The sequence below is a fragment of the Anthonomus grandis genome, chromosome 5, assembly GCF_022605725.1.
Source record: "Anthonomus grandis grandis chromosome 5, icAntGran1.3, whole genome shotgun sequence".
NCBI lineage: Eukaryota > Metazoa > Arthropoda > Insecta > Coleoptera > Curculionidae > Anthonomus > Anthonomus grandis.
Window position 1 is genome coordinate 24191893 of NC_065550.1, and position 26063 is coordinate 24217955.

At 31.1% G+C, this 26063-nt stretch overlaps 3 protein-coding genes across 5 annotated transcripts in view; 1 reads left to right on the top strand and 2 right to left on the bottom strand.

Moving 5' to 3' along the window:
- LOC126735909 (uncharacterized) overlaps positions 1 to 3267 on the bottom strand; it is a 123843-nt gene extending 120576 nt beyond the window's left edge. The window contains exon 1 of the mRNA XM_050440027.1: positions 2694 to 3267. The gene's annotated coding sequence lies outside the window, so the exon portion shown is untranslated. The remainder of the gene's footprint in view (positions 1 to 2693) is intronic.
- Positions 3268 to 9169: 5902 nt separating this feature from the next.
- On the top strand, positions 9170 to 21390 carry LOC126736576 (uncharacterized). Of its 3 annotated transcripts, none has more exons than XM_050440977.1 (7): positions 9170 to 9352; positions 17432 to 18307; positions 18359 to 18421; positions 18578 to 19143; positions 20182 to 20399; positions 20520 to 20645; positions 20893 to 21390. In XM_050440977.1, exons 2-7 carry the CDS (start codon positions 18221 to 18223, stop codon positions 21261 to 21263), a joined length of 1431 nt encoding a protein of 476 aa, XP_050296934.1. In that variant the 5' UTR covers positions 9170 to 9352; positions 17432 to 18220; the 3' UTR covers positions 21264 to 21390. The 3 variants fall into 3 exon arrangements, with proteins under 3 accessions (XP_050296934.1, XP_050296931.1, XP_050296933.1); XM_050440974.1 differs by having other exon boundaries at positions 9174 to 9352; positions 20179 to 20399; positions 20893 to 21386; XM_050440976.1 differs by having other exon boundaries at positions 9180 to 9311; positions 20179 to 20399; positions 20893 to 21386.
- A 160-nt stretch (positions 21391 to 21550) lies between these two features.
- Positions 21551 to 24709, bottom strand: LOC126736577 (U11/U12 small nuclear ribonucleoprotein 48 kDa protein-like). The gene is made up of 5 exons (XM_050440978.1): positions 24484 to 24709; positions 23078 to 23306; positions 22292 to 22427; positions 21801 to 22222; positions 21551 to 21737 (listed from the first exon to the last, which is right to left on the bottom strand). Exons 1-5 carry the CDS (start codon positions 24607 to 24609, stop codon positions 21589 to 21591), a joined length of 1062 nt encoding a protein of 353 aa, XP_050296935.1. The 5' UTR covers positions 24610 to 24709; the 3' UTR covers positions 21551 to 21588.
- Positions 24710 to 26063: the final 1354 nt, after the last annotated feature.

Below are 26063 nucleotides of genomic sequence, written 5' to 3' on the forward strand. Positions count from 1 at the left end.
TGTTAGTTTAGATGGTCGTAAGCTGTCAATGATGAACAAGCTAATATATTTTTAAAAATATTAAAAGCAAAGTTATTAAATACAATTTGAATTTATTTTATTTAAAATTAATTTCTATTTATAGTTTCTATTTTTAACATAACCGTGCAGCGTTATCTAATGTGCTAGTACAGTCATTTTCGTTATATGTTAGAAAAATATGTAAATTAATTTATTTTTCATTTTTACAATAAAACCTATTTGTTTAAGATAAATAAATAAAAAAAAGAGAAATATTAATTCAAGATTTTATTTATACACATGGTATTTACTCAACCCAACAACTTGATTTTCAACAAATTGGCGCCCAACATGTGAAAACCACTATCAAAAACTGTTCCTTGAAGAGATGTAATTAGTATATTCCCAATAGGTAAAATATACCTACTAGGATTCTAGGTTCTTTTAAGATTTCAAGACTAATAATTTAGTGGGCCTTTTAATTGCTAACTAAAGAAAGATTTGATTTTAATTGAAAATACAGAAGTATTTACCCCCTTATTGCTACATGTTGGACACCAATACCATGCGTCTTCTGATAAAACCTTAGAATTAGGTAAATTAACTCCCAACATGTGGAAATCTTAAACTTGGAACTGTTAATCATTGGAAGATAATAAGTAACATGCCAAATGAATTTTTGAGGTTAAAGACGATCAGTAAAATTAATATATTATATCCATCTCTTTGGTCTCCAGCTGAATAATATGAGACACTATTGCTTGCTTGCTTGCTTGTTTTCAGGCACTGCAACGAGGCAATTGTCAGCACAATTTGAGACACTATTAATTCTATTAATCTGCCTCAATGCTAGATTATGCAATCCATAAAAATTATCATTTTTTAATTCCAAAACAATCTCTTAGTTATCTACTAGATCGTAAATATTTGTTCGTTTTTACCCCATCAACATACATATTTGGCGTTAATTAGCATAGTTACGCCTAAGATGTGGTTTGAATTTCCATGGAAAATAATAAAAAACATTTATTCTATTTTATTCTGACTAGTTTAATTAAAATATTTTCAGTATCCAGCTGAAAAAGTATCGAGGTCTATTTAAAATTGCAGTAAACTTTATTTTTAATAACTAGGTCATATGCAATCTACCAACCTTTTTAACATAAATTTATTTATACAAGGTTTTTTAGGAAATTCCAAAATAAAGTTGATTTAAGTTCTTCAAAAAATTGCTTCTTGCTACCAGTATTTTCACAATAAAATACATTGTTTTGTACCAATTAAGCGCTAGTTGAGTACTAATTTCTAAGTTAAACCAATACCAAAACTATGCTTTGCAATTTTCATAATTTCCACTTTTACTTTTAGGTTTTTGCCCCTACATGTTGAGCACCAATTTATTGGTAAGCAAATTGGCGCCCAATATATTAAAACCAATACCAGGTACTGAATTTCTGAATGGTAAATACTTTTAAATATTCTTTATTTGGCATATTTTAGACGCTAATATGATTTTTGGTAACACTTATAATCCAAAAGCTAATCAGTAAATTTGCGCCTAGTATGGTAAAAAAAATACCAAAACTATGCTTTTAAATAGATTATTAAAGAACTATCAAGTAGTTTCTTTCCAATTATGACAGGCGCCAATAGATTTTGATTGCATCTAAATCTATTTCATATTTACATTGCCATATGCCTTAAGCACCAATTTGCTAGTAACTGATTTACTGAAAAATTAATTAACTACATGTTGGACAACATGTAGAAGGCCATAAATCTTTTACATAGTTTTTTTGTTTTCTAATGAGCAATCTATGAAACTGTACACATAAAAAACATACTTTGTAGTTTTTGTAGACTATACAATTCAATGTCAATAATTAAACTTAAAATACTCAATCTTCGTTCGTGAATATCCACAACCAAATCTTAAATCAAAGGTAGGTTCATTTACCACCAAATGCCAAATTCCTCGAATAAAATTTGATGCACGAACTGACACAATGCCAAACGAAGCATCTGCAGAATTTTGAATTCCGGTTGGCTGGGCACATTTGAATTTTAATGTAAACCTCTTAATTCATAATTTTTAAGTATTAGATCGTTGAAGGCCAATTTCGTCAATAGAAGTTCATAAAAATTGCTTCTTATCAATATTATGTATGATTGACTCCCCATTGCCACATGTTGGGCGCCAATATTCTTTTCTTTTATCACATCAAAATGTCACTTAACAATCTGAGTAATAAATATTATTCATTACCAATACTACGTACAATAGAAAAATGCTTTCCAAATAAACTTAAGTGATTCAAAAAAACCAAGTAATTACCACCACGCGACGTGCCTTCAACTTAGATTTAGCTTAAAGCTGTTTAATATTTAACATTTTTAGAAAATTCCAAATTAATGCCATCGTTGTTAGATATAATTGGTTCCCACGAGTACTTGGCAAAACATTTAACAAAACATTTTATGACATTTCCTGCAAACTGCCTCATGTTGGGCACCAATTTGTTTTTTTTTTTTTTGCTTCATAAAAGTTAGTCACCATGCACCATCGTTCACAATTTACTTTGAATTACCACATGTTGGGCGCCAATATATTTTCTTATGGCAAATCGCAGAATGCTCTAAGTATGGCGATCTGCGTAATTCAGATTGTTCCTCATCAATTAAAAAAAAATTACCTTAAGAAAAAGACCAAGTGATCCAAGAAAACTAAGTAATCCAAATGAGCTATCAAAAATAATCCAAAAAAAAAAAACTGAAAGCACTACAAAAAAAACACGACGCGACGTGCCTTAATCAAATCGACGTAGTAATCGGCCGCATCATCATCATCATCGTTCGGCGACGGTCAACGGCGAACCAAAAACCCACACACTTTTGACAATGTTTAAAAACAAATTTTCCCTATACAAGAATAACTCGGAACACCGCGACGTGGCACCAAAATAGCCCTCAGTTTCTAAAACACACACATATATATACGATCCTGTTATTTTGTGACGCGTTACAATTGGTCCCACAGTATTTTTAAAACTTATCCTTAAGACGGTGGGGACACTAACACTACTTTCTCGCCATACTATATCCAAAAGTACACCTGTAACGTGTGAACCGATCGGGTCGCGAGTGATCTCTATCACTTGGAAAGGAGTTCTGATTGGGAAATTCACTTTTTTTTTACGACAATGAATAAAGGACAAAGTGGTTTGAAAGGCGCGGTTCGGAACGGCGACGAGACACCCCGACAGGACAACGGTTCGCACTGAAATGAGCGCGCGCGGGGACCGAGAGGAGTCAGGGAGCCGTTTCGCCTTTGGAGGGGGCTCGTCGGATGAGAAGGATGAGTGCACAGTGTTGTCAGACAGAGTGGTTTAGTGGAAAATATGAGAAAATTGACATGTTCTAGCTAGTAGTGCTTAAAAGCATAGCTCTTCTATATTTTTTTAAGGAATACACTTACACAAAAGGACAAACTCTCTGGAACTCGAATATCACGAGTAGCGCCAGTGCCTGTCGATATTTTTAAAATTCTATAAGTTATAATGCTCGGGAAAGACGTGTTTTGGGAGTTGATACCACAGACCTGCACTTCTCCATAAAAAGGGGTCTTGATATAGCGATGTATTAAGCGTCTGCAGATGCACTCGATCTTTATGAGTCGCATCTGCCTGTCGAGTAGATCTTGCATGTACAGCTCAAGGTGGAATGATATGAGCCAGTTTGGAAGAGCATTATTATCGATAAAACAGAGTCAGGTTCGCCACCTTCCTTCTATGCGCCAAACAAGCTTTTAGCTATTTGGATTTTTCTATAAGATGTATTGCCCTCTTCTCGGTAGAATCATACAGGTTTAAATTGTGTTTACCCTAAATTTTTGAGACGGTGTTTTAGCTATTCCCGCTACATGTTCATGCCAAGACTTATTGCTTCCAAACTCCATACCTAATAAACGAACTGACGAAAGTAAACTCGGACATGCAGGAGTGTTAATTGCGTAAACTCCAAATTGATGTTAAGTTAGGCATTAATAGTTGTTATCTGGCGATGCCTATGGCACTGGATGTCGGCTGAAGTCATCTGGTTGTGCGACTTAAGAAAGACACAATGTACTATCATCAGCAACGCCGTAAGTTGGATTGGAAGACTTGTCAAGGAGATCGTTGATATATAAAAGAAAGAGGATAGGGGACAAGATGTAATCCTGAGGGACACCAGCGGTAATTTGGAACCACCAACCACAACCTGGATGGATTGGTTCTCAAGGAACCTTCAAAGCCAAGCAACGGGAGTTGGTGGCAAATCATAAGAATACAGTTTGTTTAAGAGGAGTTCATGCCAGACCTTATCGAATGCCTTTAAAATATCATTTCGGCTATTACACGGGATTCACCATATTTCTCGGTTGCATGGCTCCAAACATACGTGGCACCCTCTTTTTTCCTTTTTTGGGTATCGGCTGTATCTGCGCAAGTTTCGAGACCTCTTCTGTATGAAAGAGACAACAGTTTGCACAACGGTGGTTTCAACACGACCGCACACTTTTAATACTATTTTATAAGTAAGTATAAAAGGTATATAGAGGCCTTGTAAATGTCCTAACTCAACATAATCTATTCCAATCAAATTCAACCCAACTCAAACCAACTCATTTCAACCCACCCCAATACAAACCTTTTTTTTCGGGAGGATTAGGAAATCTGTTTGAAAGACACTCCAGGTAATTTGTGTTCTAGCGCCTGGGGTCGTGTGGGGTTCCGAACAGCGCCGACTCACTAAAAGCCCTTTCCGCCACTGGCTATCATTTCCGTCCTAAAGGTCCTAACATCGGACACTGACCCCCATTTAAGTCCTAAACATTACCTTCATTGCCACCATTTGTTTTTCTTCTTTTTTCCTTTGCATCGAACCATACGCCGTATAATTTTTTTCTATAGAGTGCCAGTTTCTTGTACCCCTTAGCATAATTTCTACTAGATTATACTTTGTAATTTCATGGCCAATTTCTATGTAAAGAACACGGCGCTAAGAGCCTTTACAGTATTTTCTGATTTTTTTATACCTGCATCCATATACTTTAAAAAGCTTAGCATGTAGTCTAACGTTGCCCCTAACTGCAACTTAACTTTCCAGCACTCTATCTCCTTGATCGATGACGTCATTATCAGTATCCGCATAGCAAATGGCTCCTACCCCGGTTTTCTGTACTTCCTCTATTACACCGTGCTACATAATATTCACAGTATTGGGCCCAGAACACACCCTTGTGGAACCCCATCTTATACAGCGTGTCTCTTTTTTCTCGGCAGTATTATATCCCTGTCTTCTAGATATGAGAAGATAATATCGATGAGGTAACTTTCCAGACCTCTCTGCCTCAATTTTTGACAAAATAACATCCCAGCGAGCCTAGTTAAATTCATTTTTCACGTGGACATATACCAGTGCCATCTTACATTTATGGAGATTTTTCCCGAACAGCTCTACTCACCTGTTCCAAGACATCAATCGTTAAAAGGCCTTTACTAAAGCCGTACAGATTTAAATTTACTCCTGAACGATCCATCTCTATCCTGAGCCTTCCGTATCATCAGTTTGACGTGTTTTAGCAAGAAATTGTCCGGCCCTACCCACCTCAATCCTTTAGCCGTGGAAGGAATTTCACATTCTACATACTACTTCGTTTTTTTAAGCCAGATTTTTGGTGGATTTCATTTTAGCTGTGGTCGAACAATTTGGTAAGACTCACCAAATATATCTTCATCCAACAGGTTACAGAGCTACTTACATTTATTATTACACTCTTACTTCTCTTAGATACTTTCTTCATTTCTCCTTAGAAAGCCTTATTTCTGTATCAATAGCCGCACTCCACCAATAGGGAAGCTGTAAATTCTGATCCGTATACCGGCGGTAACAGCAGGACTCTTGAGTTTATTGTATGGTGGATTCAGATTTTCTGGATTGAGCCCTTCAGCGAGTTTTTCTTCTAGGGACTCAGACTTCAGTAAACTGCTTGAAGTCAAGGCAGTGTACATAACGGCACGAGCCAATCTGTACCATTATGAATATTATAATTGACCAATACTTAAAATGGAGTGATTATATTTATTATCTTTGTGGTAAATTCCAAAACCTAATACAAAAATTTTACGTTCTTTGAGAAATACTGGGCAACTAATTGTGTTTGCTTGTGTATAAATCTTTAGTGGAGTCTCTCCTTTCTTATTGCATAATAGTATGGGGTGGTACTTACAAGTTTACTCTTCAACCGTTAAAAGTTGTCCAAAATTACATTCTTAAAGTAATTTATAAGAAAAATAGACTTTACTCAACTGAGCTAATATACAATTCTCATATTAGCGATATAAATCATTTTTATATCGAAAAAGTATGTTCTTTTGTACATAGTACCAGGAGTAATATGCATAACCATTTTACTTTGCCACAGAATCACAAGCAAATTAACCTTCATTTTATAGATTATTTAGAAGCAAAATTTTAGAACTTAATCCCCTCTAATATTAAAAATAGAACAAATCAGAAAGTCTTCAATCGGAAGTTCAAGAATTATTATATTCATGAAAATTTTAATAGTTTTAGGCCATTATTAGGATAATTTTATTACTCACAAAATAATAGGTTATAGTGCAGATTACCAACTACCAACGTTTCTCTTTTCTACCTTATATTGAATTCTCTATATCGTGTCCTTTTATTATTATTATTATTATTGTACCAAATGGCTTTGAGAGCGAATTGCAGTTGTATGCATGTGTATGTGTGTATATGTATGTGTGTCCCAGGATGAGCGAATTTATACGTAAAAATGACAAAAAATGTTAGGGCTGAAATTTGACTGTTTGGCATAATAAAAAATAAAATTTAGCATATTTTTATTTTTTTTTTAAATCAAGCATGCATTTTTTTTTTAATTTTATGAGTAGGTAAAGTATTTTTAGGCAAGATATAAAAATAGTTTATAAAAAAAAGTTGTTTAGAATGCAAAATTATGCCTGAATACCGAATTTCATAACCATAGGCCTACTTTGATTATTACGTTTAGATTATTTATTAATTCTTTAATTATTTATTCTCCCTTTTTTAAAAGTTTAAACAAAAATCAAATAAATATTAATAGTTAAAATAGTGAAAATTATAGCCCTTGGTCTAATTCTGTTTACGATCGGTACGAATTTTTTGCTCGTGGAATGCATGCTCCTTATTATATTGGGTCCTTTTTTGCTGCATTTACGAGTATTTGTCGAACTTTTTAAAATATAAACATTCTCAGTTAAATGAGGCAGCTGAATGACCACTATAAAACATTGTCGCTGATAAAATTATGTACAAAAAACGTACTTATATCATCTTATTGTAAAGTTATCGGCGGTGCTGAACATAAGCAAATCTGAATTACAAAGAACTTTTAGCATTAACATGCCAACAATATTAAAGCATTCAAACCAAGGTACTTGCATACTTTAGAAGAGGGGGATGAAGCGTGCCGTTTATTATTTTCTACTTGGTTAGGTGATAAAATTTTACGGATTTTCATAAAAAAAATAATATTCTCGGACGAATCTACTTTCACGACAAATGATGGAATTTCATCCCGAAATTGTCAATTTTGGTCCAATGAAACGTCAAAATTTGTAATCCATGGCAAGAGGCAATATTTTCAACGTTAGGTGCGCCATATCTTACCATTTAGGTATTATTGGACCATACTTTATTGAAGGCTCTCTTAATCAAGAAACGTATCTTCAAATTTGGGAATGATTTTTTTAAGAATACTTAGAACCTTTACCAGTTGATCAAAGAATAAATCTCTATTTTCAGCGCACTCCACTATTTGAGTAGCAGAATGGTTGAATAGAACTTTTCCGAATCAATGAATTGGAAGACGCAACCCAATTGAGTGGCCGCCCAAGTCAGTTGATTTAAACATTTCTGATTCCTATTATGGGGCCGCTTCAAGCAAATTGTTTATTCGGAGCCATTACCAAATGACAGAAAAATTCAAACAAAGAAAATTTAAAAAAATTATTAACACTAAAAATTTTTAAAACAAAGAATTGTAACTCTTAGATCAGTGATTTAACTATTAAATAAATAAATTCGTTTTTCTCTAATAATTAAATATGAATAAAAAAATTAATTGGTACAGAAAATGTAAAAATCAAAGTAGGCCTATGGTTATGAAATTTGGTACTCAGGCATAATTTTGCATTATAAACAACTTTTTCGTATAAACTTTTTTTATATCTTGCCTAAAATACTATTTTACCTTATCATAAAATTTAAAAAATGCTCGTATCAAGTCATGCTTGATTTAAAAAAAATAAAAATATGCTAAATTTTATTTTTTAATCAAGCAGGGCTGGATGCTAAACAGTCAAATTTCAACTACAAAATTTGTTTGTCATTTTTACGTATAAATTCGCTCATCCTAGGACACACTGTATATGTAGTGTAGTTTTTGGCTACTTAAATTATTCATTTAAAGAACTTTGAGAAAGAGCTGGAATCCAAATATGGTAAAGATAAACAGATTTCTTTAATAATATATTTTTATATAGGCATACACAAGTATTAAGTTACTTAGGTGAAATGAAATGAAATGAAATGAAATGAAATGAAAACAGGAAGATAACGGACTCTTCGAATGACGTTATCGAAATATTTGGGATCGAAATAAAGATGTACTAGTATATTGAATAAAAGCTATCTTTTTAAAGAATTTAAAGCTATCTTTCAAATATACAGGCAAGTCTTTGCTTAATTTATTTAATTCTATTACACTATTTCAGATTTTTTTTTCTGCTTCCTTTCACGATCTTTTATCTCGTTCATGGAGGCACAATATGTTGCAGCCCAATCGTAGGGCAATGGCTTCAATCCAACCCAACCCCTTGTAAGTGCCAAGCACACGTGCGCCTCCTTGGCATTCCAACTCAACTCAATCAACCTTAAACCAACCCAAAACATCCTAATCCAATTCAACCGAATCCAATGCACTAATAAAATTCCTATGAAAAGGAATAAAAAATTCTTTAATCAGTGAACATGTATGGCCATGCCGTCACTTCGCGACGTTATGTCAAACGTCAAATACGTGAATAGAAAAGAATAACAGGAAAATGGAAGGCCGAAGCGAATTTTGTTTTTGTTATTTACATACAAAATAAATTTTCTTTAGAGTTCATTTTAAATAAAATATCCCATATTTCATATTATTTTTAATTCAGACCAAATGTAAACATTACCAAAACAATAATACATTGTGGGTGTCTTCGGTAAGTTGTTTGTCCGAAAATAACGGACGGTATATGAAAAGGTAATAATAGATTTTGAATATTATATGAACAATTTCCTCTTTTTAGTAATTCCTTATGCGTGACGAGGGTTTTTCGAAAGGCTTTATCATACATACGTATCAAAGAAATATTATTTATCCTCCATTTTTTTTGCTTAAAATAGTCCAAAGAAGATTAGCTTACTATTTTATATTCCATAATGGTTAAAAATCGATAAAGATACTTTATATCGACTAGAACCATGGCACGAACTTAGAAGAAATAAAAAATTGTTTTACTATCTACCCAATTTATTTTTCATACTATTGTATCACAACCAAAAAAATCAAAAGGGCAATATTAAAGCTCTTAAAATATTTGTTCGCATTATTAGAATTCAATTAGCTTGCGCCGGGAATTGGAATTGAATCTCTCGTCCTACTTTTCCATCAACGCTTCTCCGATAATTCTTTCAGGCACGGATCGTTCAAGCGAATTTGCAAATCTTTTAGGTCGGACTAAACCAATTAGAGATAGTTTTGGGATTTTTGCGTATTAATATATATTATGCAACAAATATTGAGAAACTTAATAAATATTAAGACGTACTGCCAAGATAGAGTGTAAAATATACGACATAGAGCAAAAATTTCTATAGCAAAGTTGAGATAGTTTCTATAGCAAAAAAGAGAAAAACAGTTATCATAAAATATGATTTTTTTGATAAAATGCCCTGTATTATTTTACAAAATGATTAGGCATGAAGAGAGTTTTACTTTGATAAAACATTTTTAAAATTTGCATTGGACCACCTTATTCTTTCTTTGGGGTTATTACAAAAAATAAGTCTATTTGACCTTAAAATATTTGTAAGCTTAAGGGGAACATAATAAGAGAATGTCAAAAAATTACTCCGAATATGCCAAAAAATATGTATAATACATATTTAAACGTAATTTTTGTGTCAGTTTGACACAAAAATCAGTCTTTTTCATATTTTAAATATTAATTAAGTGTTTACATTATAATTTTTTTATACCCTTGTATCTCGTATAGTTAATTTTGGTATATTTTAGTTTACATACTCCTATTCTAATTTTGTGTAGAGTTCAAAAATAGAATAAAAAATACTATTATATTTTTTAAAAAAAGTTAACTTTTGTTTACTTTTATATCTTTAATGGGATGTCTCCTACACAAAAAAATATATTTCTATAAAATAGATTTAAACTTTATTTTATACTATTTGATAGAAGGTCGCATTTGCGAATTGTTAAGGAGTTCCGAGAATTTTTGCATATAATATACGTATCTAATATTATATAAAATATTATTTATGGACCGATAATCGATATTCATATCAGGACCGCTTGGGAGCTAGAGCAATTTTGCTTATCATGAATAACTTTATAATAAATGTGAATTATTTCGCTAATTACATTGGCTGCATAAAAAACAAAATAAAACTCATTTGAAAGTAGTATTTGATTTTTTTAAATTTTTGCGTGGATGATATAATTAAATTTAAAATAATTATCCCAATGGCATTGTAATAGAAAATTATATATATAATAACAAATATATACCAAGAATCTTGGAAGAATATTAAAAAATTTAAAAAATAAAAAGTGCTAGTACCTTCCTAGAACATGCGAACAAAAGCTTGTCTTATCACAATATACTTTCTTGGAATATTTCTAATAAAACTCTTAGAGGAAAAGATCAATCTTGTTATAGCTTCTGTATATAATAAACCCTTTTGTTGTCTGTTAGCTAAGTCAACTGGTGCTGTCGGTAGGATGCAATAACCTAAATTATCAACGCGCATTGAGCGTATGGCAATAAAATGACTTTTGTCTCAACAATTAATGATGTATTCCTATTTTCCAGAAAAATATATACATTTCAGACATTGGTAGTGTATTGCAAAGGCCTCATAATGACCAGTTATTAATCCAAAAAACTTTGTCTTGACAAGTCGTCTGACTACGATTTCGATATGCCTAACCATGCAATTATTGATTTTTTTTCACTTGAATACCGTAAATTTTGAAAATTATACAAAATGCTGTCTGTATTCAAACCTTCATGGACCAGTGATGGAATGTTTTAAGAAAATATTTCTCTTTTTGGTTCAGCAAAACTTTTGATAAGGAAAAAAAATTAAATCGACTTTACCGCTAATTAGGACACAGAAGTAAACAATATTTATAAAATTGTTATTGCCTATCAACATTTTTTATTGGATTTAATATTATGCTAAAATCTAAACAAAATGTAAGTAATTATTTCCTATTCTATGGCGCTATTAGGGGTAAGAGCATGTAAGGGCGTTCAATTCACGTGTGTGAGGCACACGAGTGCTGGCTTAAAGGGGTGTCAAACAGAGCACAAACTGCGCTTTTTTGTTTTTATGTTGTTCTGCATTTTCCTTTAATAAAAATTATTTGGTCCCTTCATTCCCTTTAAATGATTTTTATCGCCTTGTACTGGATACTTAGTTATTTAAATTACTTTAATTAGAGCAATAATTTAGCAATTAACAAATAAACACAAGAGGAATATTAAGGCTCCTAGAATTATCTAAAGTAGCACTTACACAGAATTTATATTCCAGTAATATTTTAAGTAAATTTATTTGCAACAGAGGTATCAATTTGTAAGTATTCTTGGAATATTTAGGTGATAAAAAGTGTTTTTGTTGGTTAAAACTGGCTTTGAAAGAGACGTTTTTTTATGGTATATAAGTATTATGAAATATTTGAATAATTATAAATTGTTTTCCAATTTTGGTGGCTTAATTTTGATTAAGAAAAAGCAAAAAATTCTTTAATGTCCATTTTTTGAGGCAAAAATACCTGTTTAACACTTTTTTTTCAATTTATTTCAATTAAATCCAATTTTATAAAAAAAATCTAGATATTTTAATTGTCACCCAAATAATTGATTTTTTTTTGGCTATAATTTATGGTTTTCGGACTATTCCAATACAAAATTGATAATCGAATTTGGCAATTTTTTTTAGAACTGAAAATTTAATATTTTATACAGAACCTTCAATATTTTGATGCTTACTGCGTAATGAAGAAAAATAATTCGATAAAAAGTTTCGTATTTGATGGATTAAAAAAATCATAATGCAAAAAGATATACCTGTTTCATCTAATTAAGCATCATCAGGTCAAATCAAAATAAGTGAAAAATTTATTTAAAAAAACATAAATAATTTTTTTTTGATATTTTAGGGCAACTTAAAGAAAACTAAAGTGAGAATATTTAAGTGAAAATGAAAATATATTATTAAATATATATTTATTTACCAAGCGGGATTACATACAATATGAAATTAAGGTAAAAATTAATGAAAATATTTATATAAATTAAATTAACCTAACCTACACTAGAAGGAGAAGATATTCATTTAGGAGTCCAACTGAGCAGGGTGCTGATTTGCAAGTTTACTTACTCAGACTTTTGCAAGTCTGGACGATACATGAAATCCAATTCGACTAAGAACTCTAAGAATGTAAAATATCATAAGAGACTCATCTTATGTCATACGAATTTCTAAGGCAGTAAGTTTCAGATCAGACTCAAATTCATGGTAAATGCAGTAGAATATTTCTCTTAAAAGCAGGGTACCTTAGGAACTTAGTAAACAGTTCAACCTGTTCAAGTGCATTACAAAAACTTTACTTTAATTAATAGATGAAAAACCAGCTAAATTTTATCTAAATCTATACTAGCCTAAGCTTAATTATTTGACATTGACATTTTTTTAAATTTACTTCTTTTATAGCAATAGTAATAAATAAATACATTATTATATACCATAAATACCGAATTTTCTATAAATTCATTAAATGTGATTAAAAAAAAACATAAAAACTATTTTTATCATTTTATACCTAGTTAAATGATAGCTCTAGGCATTTGCTTGGGATAAAACGGCTCCATTAGCGAAATTGCTAGCATCGGTGGTCAAAATAAAAAGGTTTTTGGAAGTCGGGGTATTGCAGAATCGGATCATTATTAAGTAGTTGTTTGCAAGATTTGATAGGTCTGGAGAATGAATTATATTTGAATTTTTCAGACAGGCTGTCATGGGTTTAGAATTTTTTGTGAAATCTCGAATAACGTCTGAACATAATGTCACTAAACGTCTGTAATATCCTAAAAAACCTAAGAAAGTCTGTAAACGTCTGGAATATCCTAGAAAACCTTTATTTCTTTGCGGTTTTTGGGATGGGAAACTTATAGATAGCGGACATTTTATCTGGATTAGGTTTAACTCCACTAGATGTAACAGGATGTGGGAGATATTGAACTTCCTTTCGAAGAAATTTACATTTGTCCATTTGTACCTTGAAATTAAATTCACGAAGTCGTTTGGCAAAGATATTATTATATATTATTTATATGTATCTCTCTCATAGTGCTAATCGTAATCTTAATAGATCTTAAACCGTTATATCTCAACGTGTATGAGTGAAATAAGCAATTAATTTAAAAAGGAAAGAATTGACACATAGTAAAATGATAAAAGGGTTTCTTAAAATTTTTCGGAATATTTCGCAGGTAGAAAAGACGAAAAAGTAAAATTGGTACTTGTTGACACAGTGTTTCTGCTTACCTGAAAACCTAAGGAAATTATATATGGCATATTCTCAAAATATTATGGTTCATATTTTTCTCATAATTTCTATTTGAAATAAAATGTTTCAGGAATGTTTTCAGAGTGTAAAAGTTTATTATTTCGGCATATTTTGAAAGGAGAAGATTATTTGAAATTTCGTAAGAAATACGTTGAAATTAATACTAATTTATTCAAGAGTGTTATAGAAAAAAATTGCGCTTTAAAAAAAAATTGTCAATTTCATTTCCGCTATTTAAAGTTGAAATATTTTCCTATTTTATAATTAAACAGTAATAGATCTGTTAAATTTAATTATGATAATATCTATAGATACGGAGATGTTGGGGTATAGAAATCGCAATCAAATCGATTAAAATTTATGGATCTAATACGTAATTTTTTTTGTATTTAAAAATATAATTGTCAATAATTGAATACCACTTCTTTAAAACATTAGGATTTAATGTAATTCCAATAATTGCATTTATTTAACAAAAAACAAAAGTCCTAAGATTACAATTTACTAAAGGGCGCCAGAATCGTGTTCGCACATGGACTGTTGGGATTGCCAGAACGCCCCTCGTAACATGATTTACTATTGAAGGTGAAAGCAATTGTAAAACACGATTTCCTCTAACAAGCTTGGCACAATTAGTAAATGATGTAAGTAAAACAAAATGTTTTTAGTTTTTTCACCGATGTTTAAAAAAAAAACTCGTCAAGGTACACCAAAAAGATAATAACAATAATATTATTAGAAAAAATAATAATAGTCAATTTAATCTAAGAATTAAAAAATACAATAAGTGTCAAATCGATTCGTGGCCTAAATAATAATCATAAGCTTAAGTCTCCCCTGGTTAAAAGCCTTAAGTTTCCCCTGGAGTATCTTAAATCTAGATGAGGTTACATCAAAAGTGATCAAATTCAGAAAAATGGTGCACCAATCAATAAAATATTGATTTTTTAATAAAAAACGTTAGGACCTTAATTTCGATAATTATATGTAATATATTATTATTTTAAAATATAGACAGGGGGTATATGTATATATTAGTAAATAAGGGAGACCCAATCACTTAACTAAAGTCAAAAATATATTTTTTTTAAATTCAAATATAGGAAACTTTAGAAGATAGAAAAAGGCGATAAAATTTTTCAAAAATTTGCAATAAAGTCTATATAAAATTGATGGAAATTTAATTCCAAATTTATCCCTTAAAAGGCATGAAAAATTCAATTGACCTAACGTTAATTCGTAAATTATAAAATTAATTTTTTAATTTATTTTAAATGTACGTTTTCTTAATTTTAGCAATCTTTCAATAATAAGCTTCACTACCTTTTCATTTAGATTTTATAAAATTTTTGTTTTCTTTTTAATATTTGACTGTTAGCGGTTAACCTTTCCCTCCAAATGAACCTCATTTATTAAATTTCTCACAATTTATCACACCGGTATTAAAACCGGTGAAATATAATAAAAGATATATCCCTAAAATAAAATATTAATGAGCTAAGGGTAAATGAAACTTAAGTTATATCTACACTACATCCTCTATGTTGTTCTGCACATTTAGTGATGTAAATTGATCTTAAAACGAATGATAAAGGGATAGGTGTGTGTAAGTTCAATGCGAATTAGACGTTTTTAGTATGTACGTTAAGTAACATTGCTTGCAATTAAGTGCATAACACGCACTTGATTTACATAAATACATAATATTTCAAATGCCTGTGCATATTTCCGATTTTTATTAATTACTTTAATAAATTTACATATATATTTTATACATATAATTTTAATGGTCGTCTTTATGTAATAAACATCCATATGGTTATGAGTTTTATTAGATAATGAAGAAAAAGTTTACTTAGGACTACTTAAAGAAATAAATGTTTTAGAGATAATGGGAGTAAAAATCAGGCACCACTACCTATTGAAATAGTTCAATATTTCCAAAATTTCCAAAATTGTTAGTAATTTAAACATCAAGTTATCTTTGCAGAACATATTTTTTTAACTCTGGTAATTTCTGTTTCATAGGAATATTCACAGTAGTATTTTTAGGTCTTTGACCCGAAATGAAGAATGCCTTCAAGACTAAAAACGTATTTTGAGCCATAAACAATTTTTAAAAAACAACTTGGATTTTTAAATTTGATAAAAGAAAATTACGGATGTGAAAAATACCCTACTACTAATTTCTTCTACCGATTAGCTTAATTTTACTTAAAATTTTAAATGAAAGAAACAAATATCCTTAGCTAAAAATCGAATGTGTTCCAAATTACAAAAACCTCAAACCAAGGTTGTTATTTTTATTCCATTTTTTTAAATTAGACTTTGACAGCCTGTAATTATTGGGTCAAAATATTTTAACATGATAAAAATATATACCTAAGCGAGTTTTTTGTAACAATTTATCTACAGGAACCCCAAAAAGCCTACAGTTATATATAGGATATTATAAAATTCAATATCACTCCCCTTCCATTTAACGATTTCTTCGAAAACGGTTACAATTTATTTTTTGCATAACTTTCGTCGGCTGTAGTTCGAAGGAATTGAATTTTAGGGCGCATGTTTATCGGAATAAATGTTTTAACTCCAGGAATATGGCACTCAAATATTTATATAGAATTTTGTAATAACCTACAAAGACAGAAGACGCTGTCTAAAAATATACAGATGGTAGAGAGTAGTAGATGGTATAGATCGAAAATATTTTTAAAATAAAATATATTTTCTTGTTTTCTCTATTTTTAATTTAAATTCCATTTACTTAAAAAAATTAACAAATATGTCTTTGGAAACCGTAAACCTTTAAAAATAAATCAAGATTTAGTATTTCTCTTGAAACTTTCGGTGAAACAACTTCACGTCACTCAGTTCCTTACTATTTCAGTTTTTGTCGGGTTTCAATACTATTTCAAAAGATAAGTTGCCTATAATTTCATAACAGTTCTTTCATACCCCTAAAGACTAAACTAAATCCATTTTAATATCTATTACCCAAAGAACTACAAAAAATGTTATACAAGCCGATGAGAAAAACGAATTCTCAACAAAAAATGCATAAGAAACATACTGCTGATTATGAGAAAGGAAAAATTTTCTGCGTATTATGAGCTTTGCAATTTCAATCGAGAGCTCTAACTTTAAAATCTTAAATGCGCTTAGGAGTCAAGTGATACCTTATTTCAAAGGTAATTGAATTCTCCTTTCAATACATCATTTCTTTTTCAATTTTATGCAGCCATTTTTGAGAAAATAGCAAGAAAAGAATAATAAAAAAAATCCGTTAATTTTTATATCAGAGAAGTCTTTGGTGCTTTATTTTCAACTTTACCATTAGCCTCACGCAGGGGTGAACTTTATCCTTTAACTAAAAATGGAATTAAACTTCATGTCGTGATACCACATTTTAATGGTCATCAATTTATTTTATTATTAATTTTAAAATGAATTGTTTAATTATAGAAAATACATCGAAAATACATAGTTGAACTGGTGGCAAAGATTAGGAAGACAGGATCGATTGCAAACCGAAAACCAATCGCTTCAAATCGATGGATAGTTGGAAACGAACCTATGCAAATTGCTGTTTTGTGCCACATCAATATGGACCCTACACTACTTGTCCATGAAGTTCACACTTAACCAATATAGAGTGGCCCGCAAGATCACCTGACTTGACCCCTTTACATTTTTTTTTATGGGGTCAGTTAAAAACCAACATTTATAAAACTCAGCCAGAGTCAATAAATGCATTACGCCAGCGCATCATTGATGAATGTCGGGTCATTACACTAGAAATGCTTCATAATGTCCGGGGACGTTTTGCACAAAATTTTTATTATTATATCGATGCAGGAGGACAACACCTTGAGTACTTATTGTCATAAACAATAAACTATATAAACAGAAATTATATTTTGTGCTTTTTTTCCTATCTTCGGTGATAAATATGTAATGAGAAATGAGGAAAATATTTCTTTATTTTGTTGTTGGACCTGTTGAAAAGCGGATTTATTAATCGAGCTATTTTTGTTTTAACAAGCGGTATATGACATAGCAGCCTTGTTTCGTTTTGATTGGCCCGCCTGAATATTATAAATACTTAATATGTATTAAAATGGGCAATCGACCACAAATTAATAAAATATTTATAAAACGACGTGATAACAGTATTATTGGAACAAAAGAATAGATATTTTAAAACCGTCGCTTCAAAGTAAACTCGGGTGTTTACCAAGCTAAATTCGTAAAATGGATAAATCGAAAAAATGGGATAGGCTCAAGGTGCAGTTTGTAAAGTGCTTTACGATTGAAAATCTACATACCCATTTAGTTGAGGTACAAATTTTAAATTTTGTATTTTTTTATGTAAAAATACACAATTTTTAGGAAGGATTTCCAACAGAAGCTGATATTTTAGGAAATAAAGGGGTTGATGGACTAAGATTTGTAGTGAGTATAATAAAATGGACGTTTTAATTAGACCCATTAAAGTTGTCCCCACAAAACTCTGAATTACCTACATGCTAAAATTATCTCAACCGAAGACCACCAAGTTTACAGCTTTCAAACGCATCCTATTTTTGTAAACGTAAGTTTTACTTTTAGGAACTTAGCGAAAAAGATTTTGCATCGTGGCACTTGACACCGACTCAGAAGAGCAAGATTTTTGATTGTAAACAGTCAGTTTTAAGCACAGACACCAGAAGTTCATCGCAAACTTTAGGGGTAAAACGGTTTCCTTTAGACAGACTTGAAGCTCATGGAACACACAGTCAGGCTACCAAAAAACCAGTAGTTTTTCACCCTACTGGCTATTTATGTATGGATGCCGTAAAAACTAAATCGACTTCTCCAGGATGTAAATTATCACCACCACCGCCAGCAGCGAAACCATCTACTATTCCTAAAAAGATGGTTGCTACTAGGAGTGACAGTCCTTCACGAAACTACGTCGCAAGTGATCCAAAGACCGCCCACCATGAACAGCGCAGTACTTGGCTTAGTAGTGATTATATAGCTTTAGATCCAGTGGATACTGAATCAAATAATTTTCCTTCGTCGCTTTCAAAATTGCTGATTAAGTCCCCAATAGATCCCAGAAAGATGGAGAAATCCGCTCTGGCTGAATCTAAGCCCCGACCAGACCAATCACCCTTAGCTTATAGGAAAGGGTAAGACATTTTTTAACTATACTTATAACAATAATTCTTTGATATCTAATCATAAGCAAAAATCTTAGCAGCTTCAAAAAGTCAATACCTTTTTGCTTTAGTGGCTATCTAACTATGCGTAAAACTTTCACCAAGACGTAGTTTCTCACCATACTGACCGTTCTTCACAAATCAATGTAGCAAGGTAATCTAAATATCGCAAACCATTTATCTTCGATGTTTAGAATCCCTCCACAACGAAATGATGGACAACACAGTACATGGTTTAGTAATAGATGGTGCAGATATTTTCATGAATCTTTCGAATAAGCCTCGATTAGGTCATAGAAAGATTGAGAAATCCTATCTGGCTTAATCTATGCTCCATGAAGAGAATCTCCATTAGCATCTAGGAAAGGGTGAGGCATTATTCAACTAGAGCTCAGGAATATAGAATAGAATGGCAAGAATGTTTAATACTTCCGAGAAGACATTTATACCAAATCAGCCTAATAAGTTTCTTTAAACCACTTCATCATATGAGTCGAGGATGATTCTCGCTCTCCCGACTTCTCTAGTATTCTGTAATTTGTAAAATTAGTCTTCTGGTATTTTGTAAAATTAAGTCGAATGCCACCATATATCATTTAGATTATTGGAAATGCTGAATTACAGTAAATTAGCAGGTTCTGTTATAGTTAATAAATAATGGTTAGTAATAGATCTGCTACAAAATCACTGGTCCATTTTCTTCGAGTCTAAGAATTGTTCCCAAAACGACTTGTCTACCTTAACCTCATACTTGGGTAATAATATCATGTTCGATCATTCATATTTCATTATTCAAAGTCTGTCATGTAAATATGTATTCATTAACAGAGGCAATTCATTCGTTTTAAGTCAAGATGTCTATCCTGAGTCGGTATACTCCTCCATTTTAATAAGTTTTCACCTTGTCTTTATTTGGGTTCTGCAAACAGCCGTTCTTTAATAATTTCATCTTTTAGTTTCTTAGACCGTTTTCGTAATACTATAAAAGTTGATTATCAATTTTAGCAGTTGCCCTACGACTACACTACCATTCTTACAACTAAAGGAAATCAATTTGACCAAAGCACAATCTGATACGAGTATCTACAAAATGCCAGAGGAAACCTATGAGGTGCCACCAACTCCAGACGATCCGGAGGAAATTTACGAGGCACCACCTTTGATACCTGTACCTTCTCTTTCGGTACAAAATACTGTTCTCCAGCATCCACAGCCATTACAACCATGTAAGTGTGTACTGACAAATAATTAATTAGAATTAAAAAAAAATACATTTCAAATTAAATTTGGCGCAGATATTTATTATCTACTTTTTTATGTATAAACTATAAAATATATTTTTTTAGCATGGATGGGTACAAACAGGAAATTGCCCAGGCCGCCACCCTTTGATAACAACTTTGAACCATCACATTTGAATGCCTGTAGGAAAATATTGAATAATTATCAGGACACAGATGATGAAATGGACGGTAAGTCACTAACTTCAAAGTACAAATTATTGCCATCAAAGTTCCACCAATGTTATATTTAAATTTAAGTAATTTCACGGCGAGGCAAGAGGAACGACTATTCTTTTTGCACGACTATCAATTTAGTTTAGTTTAATTGTTTTGAAACTTGCTTCAGGAATAATTAAATTGCTGCCACAGATCTTTTCCTAAACCTTCCTGGAATGTTCATAAATATTTTAGAACATTCATGGAATTTTTTTTTCAGATAACAGCCTTAATCTCAACGACTGCGACTATTACAGAAACACCGATCGTAAAGGAGCCATAGCGCTACTAAATTCACTCCCTAACCTAACAGATGGCGTTTTTCTCTTACGCAAATCGTATTCCGGAAAAAGTTTTCTAGTTTTAACGGTCTTTTATAGGCGAAAGTTCTATAATATTAGCATACACAGGGATGATAATGATATGTTTTTCTGCAAGGCCGGATCCACGGGAGCTGAGGGGGAAGTAGTAAAGTTTTACACCCTGGAAGACTTTGTGAAACACTATAGGCAATATCCACTTAAGGTAAAGAGTCAGGATGGTATGGTTATTATATTTTTGACCGAGTCGCTGCCGTATAATGTATTTTAAAATCGAATATTTTATCAAATTTGTTCAGTACCTCTTATTTATTAATATCATTCTTGACTAGGATTTTATTTGTTGAATCTATTAAAAATGTAATGCAAATAAATAACTTATTACCAAAAGTACAGTCTCTTATTGTATTTCTTAGCATTATTGTATTTGTTTTTATCATCCTTGGTAAGTAAAGTTTTAGGTTACCAAACACGTATTTTAAATAGAAAACCTGAGAGCATTTTGACGTCCCTGAACCACACTGAATACTTTGGGTAAAAAACAATAATTTACGAAAATACATAACAAATTATTTATTAAATTAGTAGTAGCGCTTTCAACTTTTACGAGATCCAGATTTATCACTTTTCCTTTCATCATTAAACTTTAAGCTGCTGTTACCACAATTATAATCCAATAATTGGGGATCAGCACCGTCATTGACCGCTAATACGTCTGATGCCAAATATTCTGTTGGTTCCTGATCTATTTAAAGAAAAAAAAGAAAAACGTTAAAAAGCTCGATGATTCATATTTTATTGATTTTACCATTATTTGAATAATAATCAGCTTCAATTCCAGCTTTATAAAGTTGACTCCAATCAGTAATAACTTGATTACTACCTGTTGGTATTGCATTATAATAATCCCAAGGCATTGTGCTTTGTTGATCATAGGTAGTTGTAATATGGTGGTAAGTCTCCTTCACAACTGTAGATGGTTTTTTAAGCTTTTCTTTTGCCAATCTTTTCAGTCTTTCTTTTTCTTTTTTCTCTAGTTCCTGCTTATGTTTGATCCACTCCACATAAAGACCCATCTGGTTATCTATCACTTCCCTGGTGATTTCGGTGTAACTTTTCTTACTGGTATGTACTGATTTATATTTAGTCCTTCGACGTTTCGCGTTGCGTTCAAGAATCAGTTTTTCTTCATCAGTTAGTTGTTTTGCTTCTTTGGAGTTCGTAAATTCACTAAAATTATTTTTACACTGAAGCTAAGCAATGTGTTACAATGAATTAAAAATTATATGTTATACTTACAGCGTGAATTCGTGAGGTTTAGGAGGGGGTTTAGTATGTTTAACAGTGTAGTCATACAAAGCTAACCTCTCATCCACAGAAAATGTGCTGGTATACCGATCTGCTGTAAGTGGGTCTGGGTCTTTTCCATTCCAAGCTATACAAATAAAATACTGTCCTTACATCTGTTATTGATTACCCGACATTTTCACTGGTGATAATTGCTGAATAATTTCTCAACAATATTTTAAGAGCCAAGATTTTTGCCCGAAGAAATATATTATTAAAATATATATAGGGGCAAAATGGCCTTCATGAACATTTGCTGACAGTATTTTTTTACAGTTTCTATATAACTTTCTAAGAAAATTCATTAAAGACAAATTGAAAAAAAACTTGAGCACTTGAATAGTTTTCTTTCATCCTAATAAAAAATTTTCAAAAATATTGGCCCTTAAAGCTAATAATATAAAGGCCGTTGCTTTAAGATAAAGAATTATTGTTGAAAAAATTGTTTTGATTTCAGACTCTCATAGAATTTCTGATAGAACTAAATTAAGAATTAGTTCTTCAGTTATTACTTATTTATATATCAAATGAGTTAAAAGGATATTTCAAAAGGATATGTAGGTCTACCTATTTTGCACGTTTTTTGTAGATACTACATAAATAACTGTTTATTTGTATGTAGAGCCAACCACAAGGGTAACCCTTCACTAAAAAAAGAATCAGACCTGTTAACCTATTTTCATGAATTATTCATAAAGCTGCAATAGAAATAATACAACAGACTTAAGTGTAACATACCTGGTTTAAAATCAGATCTACTTGCTCTAGCTGCTGTTAGGATTTCAATTTTTTTGGCATTAGATAGTTTTATAGTAGCATCACTTTCCTCAGGTGGATCAGATAGAAAATTATCCTTTTCTGTGTAACCTGCGGTGCTTAGGTTACATTTTTCTAAATGTTTTGCATAGGTTTTTTCTGAGACTAGATGTTTTGGGTTAAATGGACATGACACCATGGGATTTTCATTCTAAAAAACATTTTTTTATTGATTGTAGAAGATATACTAGTATGATTCCGAGTAATGTCAACCTGAAATATCATGCAGAAGTTCTATTATAGAGTATAGCCCTTTAATCTTAATCTTAAAATAGAAATATCGGGAAAATTGATTTCCATTTACATACAAGTGGTATTTGTGTTAATATAAATGTTATATTATGTAAACTAGTGTCAAATCTGTTCTATGCTTCTTGATTATGCAAGATCAGAATTTTTTGCAGCCACAGGTAAAAGATATACAGATATTTAGAAGAGAATTATCTCCAATCCTATTTTTTCAAGAAAAGAGGAACTATTCAAACATACAATATAAAATTACCACATTTCATATGAACATGCCATTACTTTTCTTTGTCCTGAACTATAAACTAGATATTTAGCAGATGTTTAGATCTATAGATCTATGAGATGTTCATCAATAATATTACACAAGTGCTTCTAGAAGTAATAAAAATATAAATTAAAAAAAAATCATCCATTTTTCATGAAGACACTGACACACAAGTTTTGCAGTATAAACTAAAGCTCAGGTAGAAAGAACCTATCTAACAAGTGCATAAAGCATAAAACTAGCAAACACTAATGAACTCTCCCCTAGGATTTTAATGAGCTAATGTAATTTGTTGAAAAGAAAAATCATACTTTCTTTCATACTGGGTTGCTACTTTTATTAAAATATATTGAGCCTTTCTTGGTATTCAAAAATTTAAATAATCCATTCCATTATTAGACCAAACAATAAACCTGTGCAAGTCAAATTAAAGTCTAAAATAAGTAGATTTTCTAGACTCCTCTTAGCAAATAGCGCTAACAGTATTCAGTGTAATATGGTATAACAAAGTTTAAGACTTTTGATTATGATTTTAATCAAAAGTTTCAAACATACATTTAAATTGAAAATAAGGTACCCGTGTTTCGACCTTAAAGGCATCATCAGACCTGATCAACAGACTGGAAATCAGATCTATAAAAACAGTGACTTTAAGATGTGCACCCTATAGATACTTTGACCAAACTTGTAGTTTTCTTGTAAGAAGTAAGTCTCTGTAAGAAAAAGTGGATGCACTATACATTAATATTTAGGTATATGCATAAAAAATAAGAACCCAAATACTAATTTACAGTAGTATAGCAGTAAATAGTACCTGTAGTGTTTTAGGTATAGTCCAATCTAAAGCCTTGAATACCGCTTTGACACTTTCTTCTGAGGATGCGATATACTGTTTTAAGCTCTGTAACTGTTTTTTTCTTATTTCTAAATTAAAATCCATGTTTATTAATCCTTTTAGAACCTCCAGCTAAGGAAAATCTTTGCATCTAAACCAAAAATCAAATACCAGACCAGGCAAAACATAACCTTATCAAAATCCAAAAGAAAATTTGTGTAAATCAAATTATAACCTCAAAAAAAATAAAAGGTCTTAAGGCGAGTTTACTTACATACAGAGAAAAACAGAAGAACGTAGCTGCATTTTATTTCGCTTATAAGCAGAACGCAGCGGAATTTTACTCTGTTTAACATTTTCTACCTTCAGGCTCCGTTTCTCAGGCCCACGGAAATTGCTTTTAGAGGTCTGAATAAAACTAGTCGTTTTATTCAGACACCGTTGCACTTTGACACACCTAAAATTATATGAAAAATGTAGTAAAAATTTAGAAATATATTAATTTTTCAATTAAATATTGGCATATTTCAAGGCAATTTAAAACATAAAAGTAGACTTCACATCATATTTTAAAGTAGTTTTAGGGATGCAGCAAACCTCTCTCTGTAAGTTGGTACAAAAAATACTTGGAAAAAAATTACATTCGCAAAAAAAGATGATTTTAGAACCTTTCCAAGTGCATTTTTAATCTATGGATTATTTAACTAACTACTTAGTTTTTAACGTAGCATTTTAGTGTTAGTTTCAGTTTCTCAGACCCGTATTATATTTTATTTAAGCATTTTACTAGTGTTGGGTGGATTTTTCTTTTAATTTTAAAATACAGAAATTACGACACAGTTTTACTACTGACCAAAACTCTTTATTTATAATCTCGACACGTGTTTCGCTAACGATGTAGCTAAAACTACTTACAAATCTCCCTATACCCTAATGATGCAACTAATAGAGCGGAAAAAGCAATGAAGCATGGCCAAACAAATCTTAAACACTAACTAAACTATATAGTTACAGTACTTTTGACTATAAGGGATTGTGCCTTTATCCCTGTTAATGTTTTTTTGATTTTTGAATATTGTTAAACTTTCAAAATCAAAAAATAAAATAAAACCTTCGATTTTATGGTATTTTTTTTTTAGTTTGATATTTTTTTATTTGACTGAATTCTTGTTAGTCCTTAGATGGAACAGCATTTATATTATGAATTTATCTATTTAAGTCTTCAATTCTCAATTTGCTTTTGGAAAATTTTGCTCCTGTGGTCCAATTTATTTTTCTTTCAACAAAATCAGCGTATCTTCATCAACATGGATCAAAATGTTTGCACAGAATTCTACCCTGCTGCGGTAGTCTTATGGTTTCAAACCCTGAGATTTAATGAACTTGTATAGATTTATATTATGCATTTTATGATTGGCTAATATTTTTTCAATTGAATAATAAAACAAACCTAAATCATCTTTAACACATCTAATTAAAGCTTGTGGATATGCAGTAAAATATGCCAATATATTCATAATTATCTTCTTCATTTGTAAGTAGGTTTGTTTTATTTAATT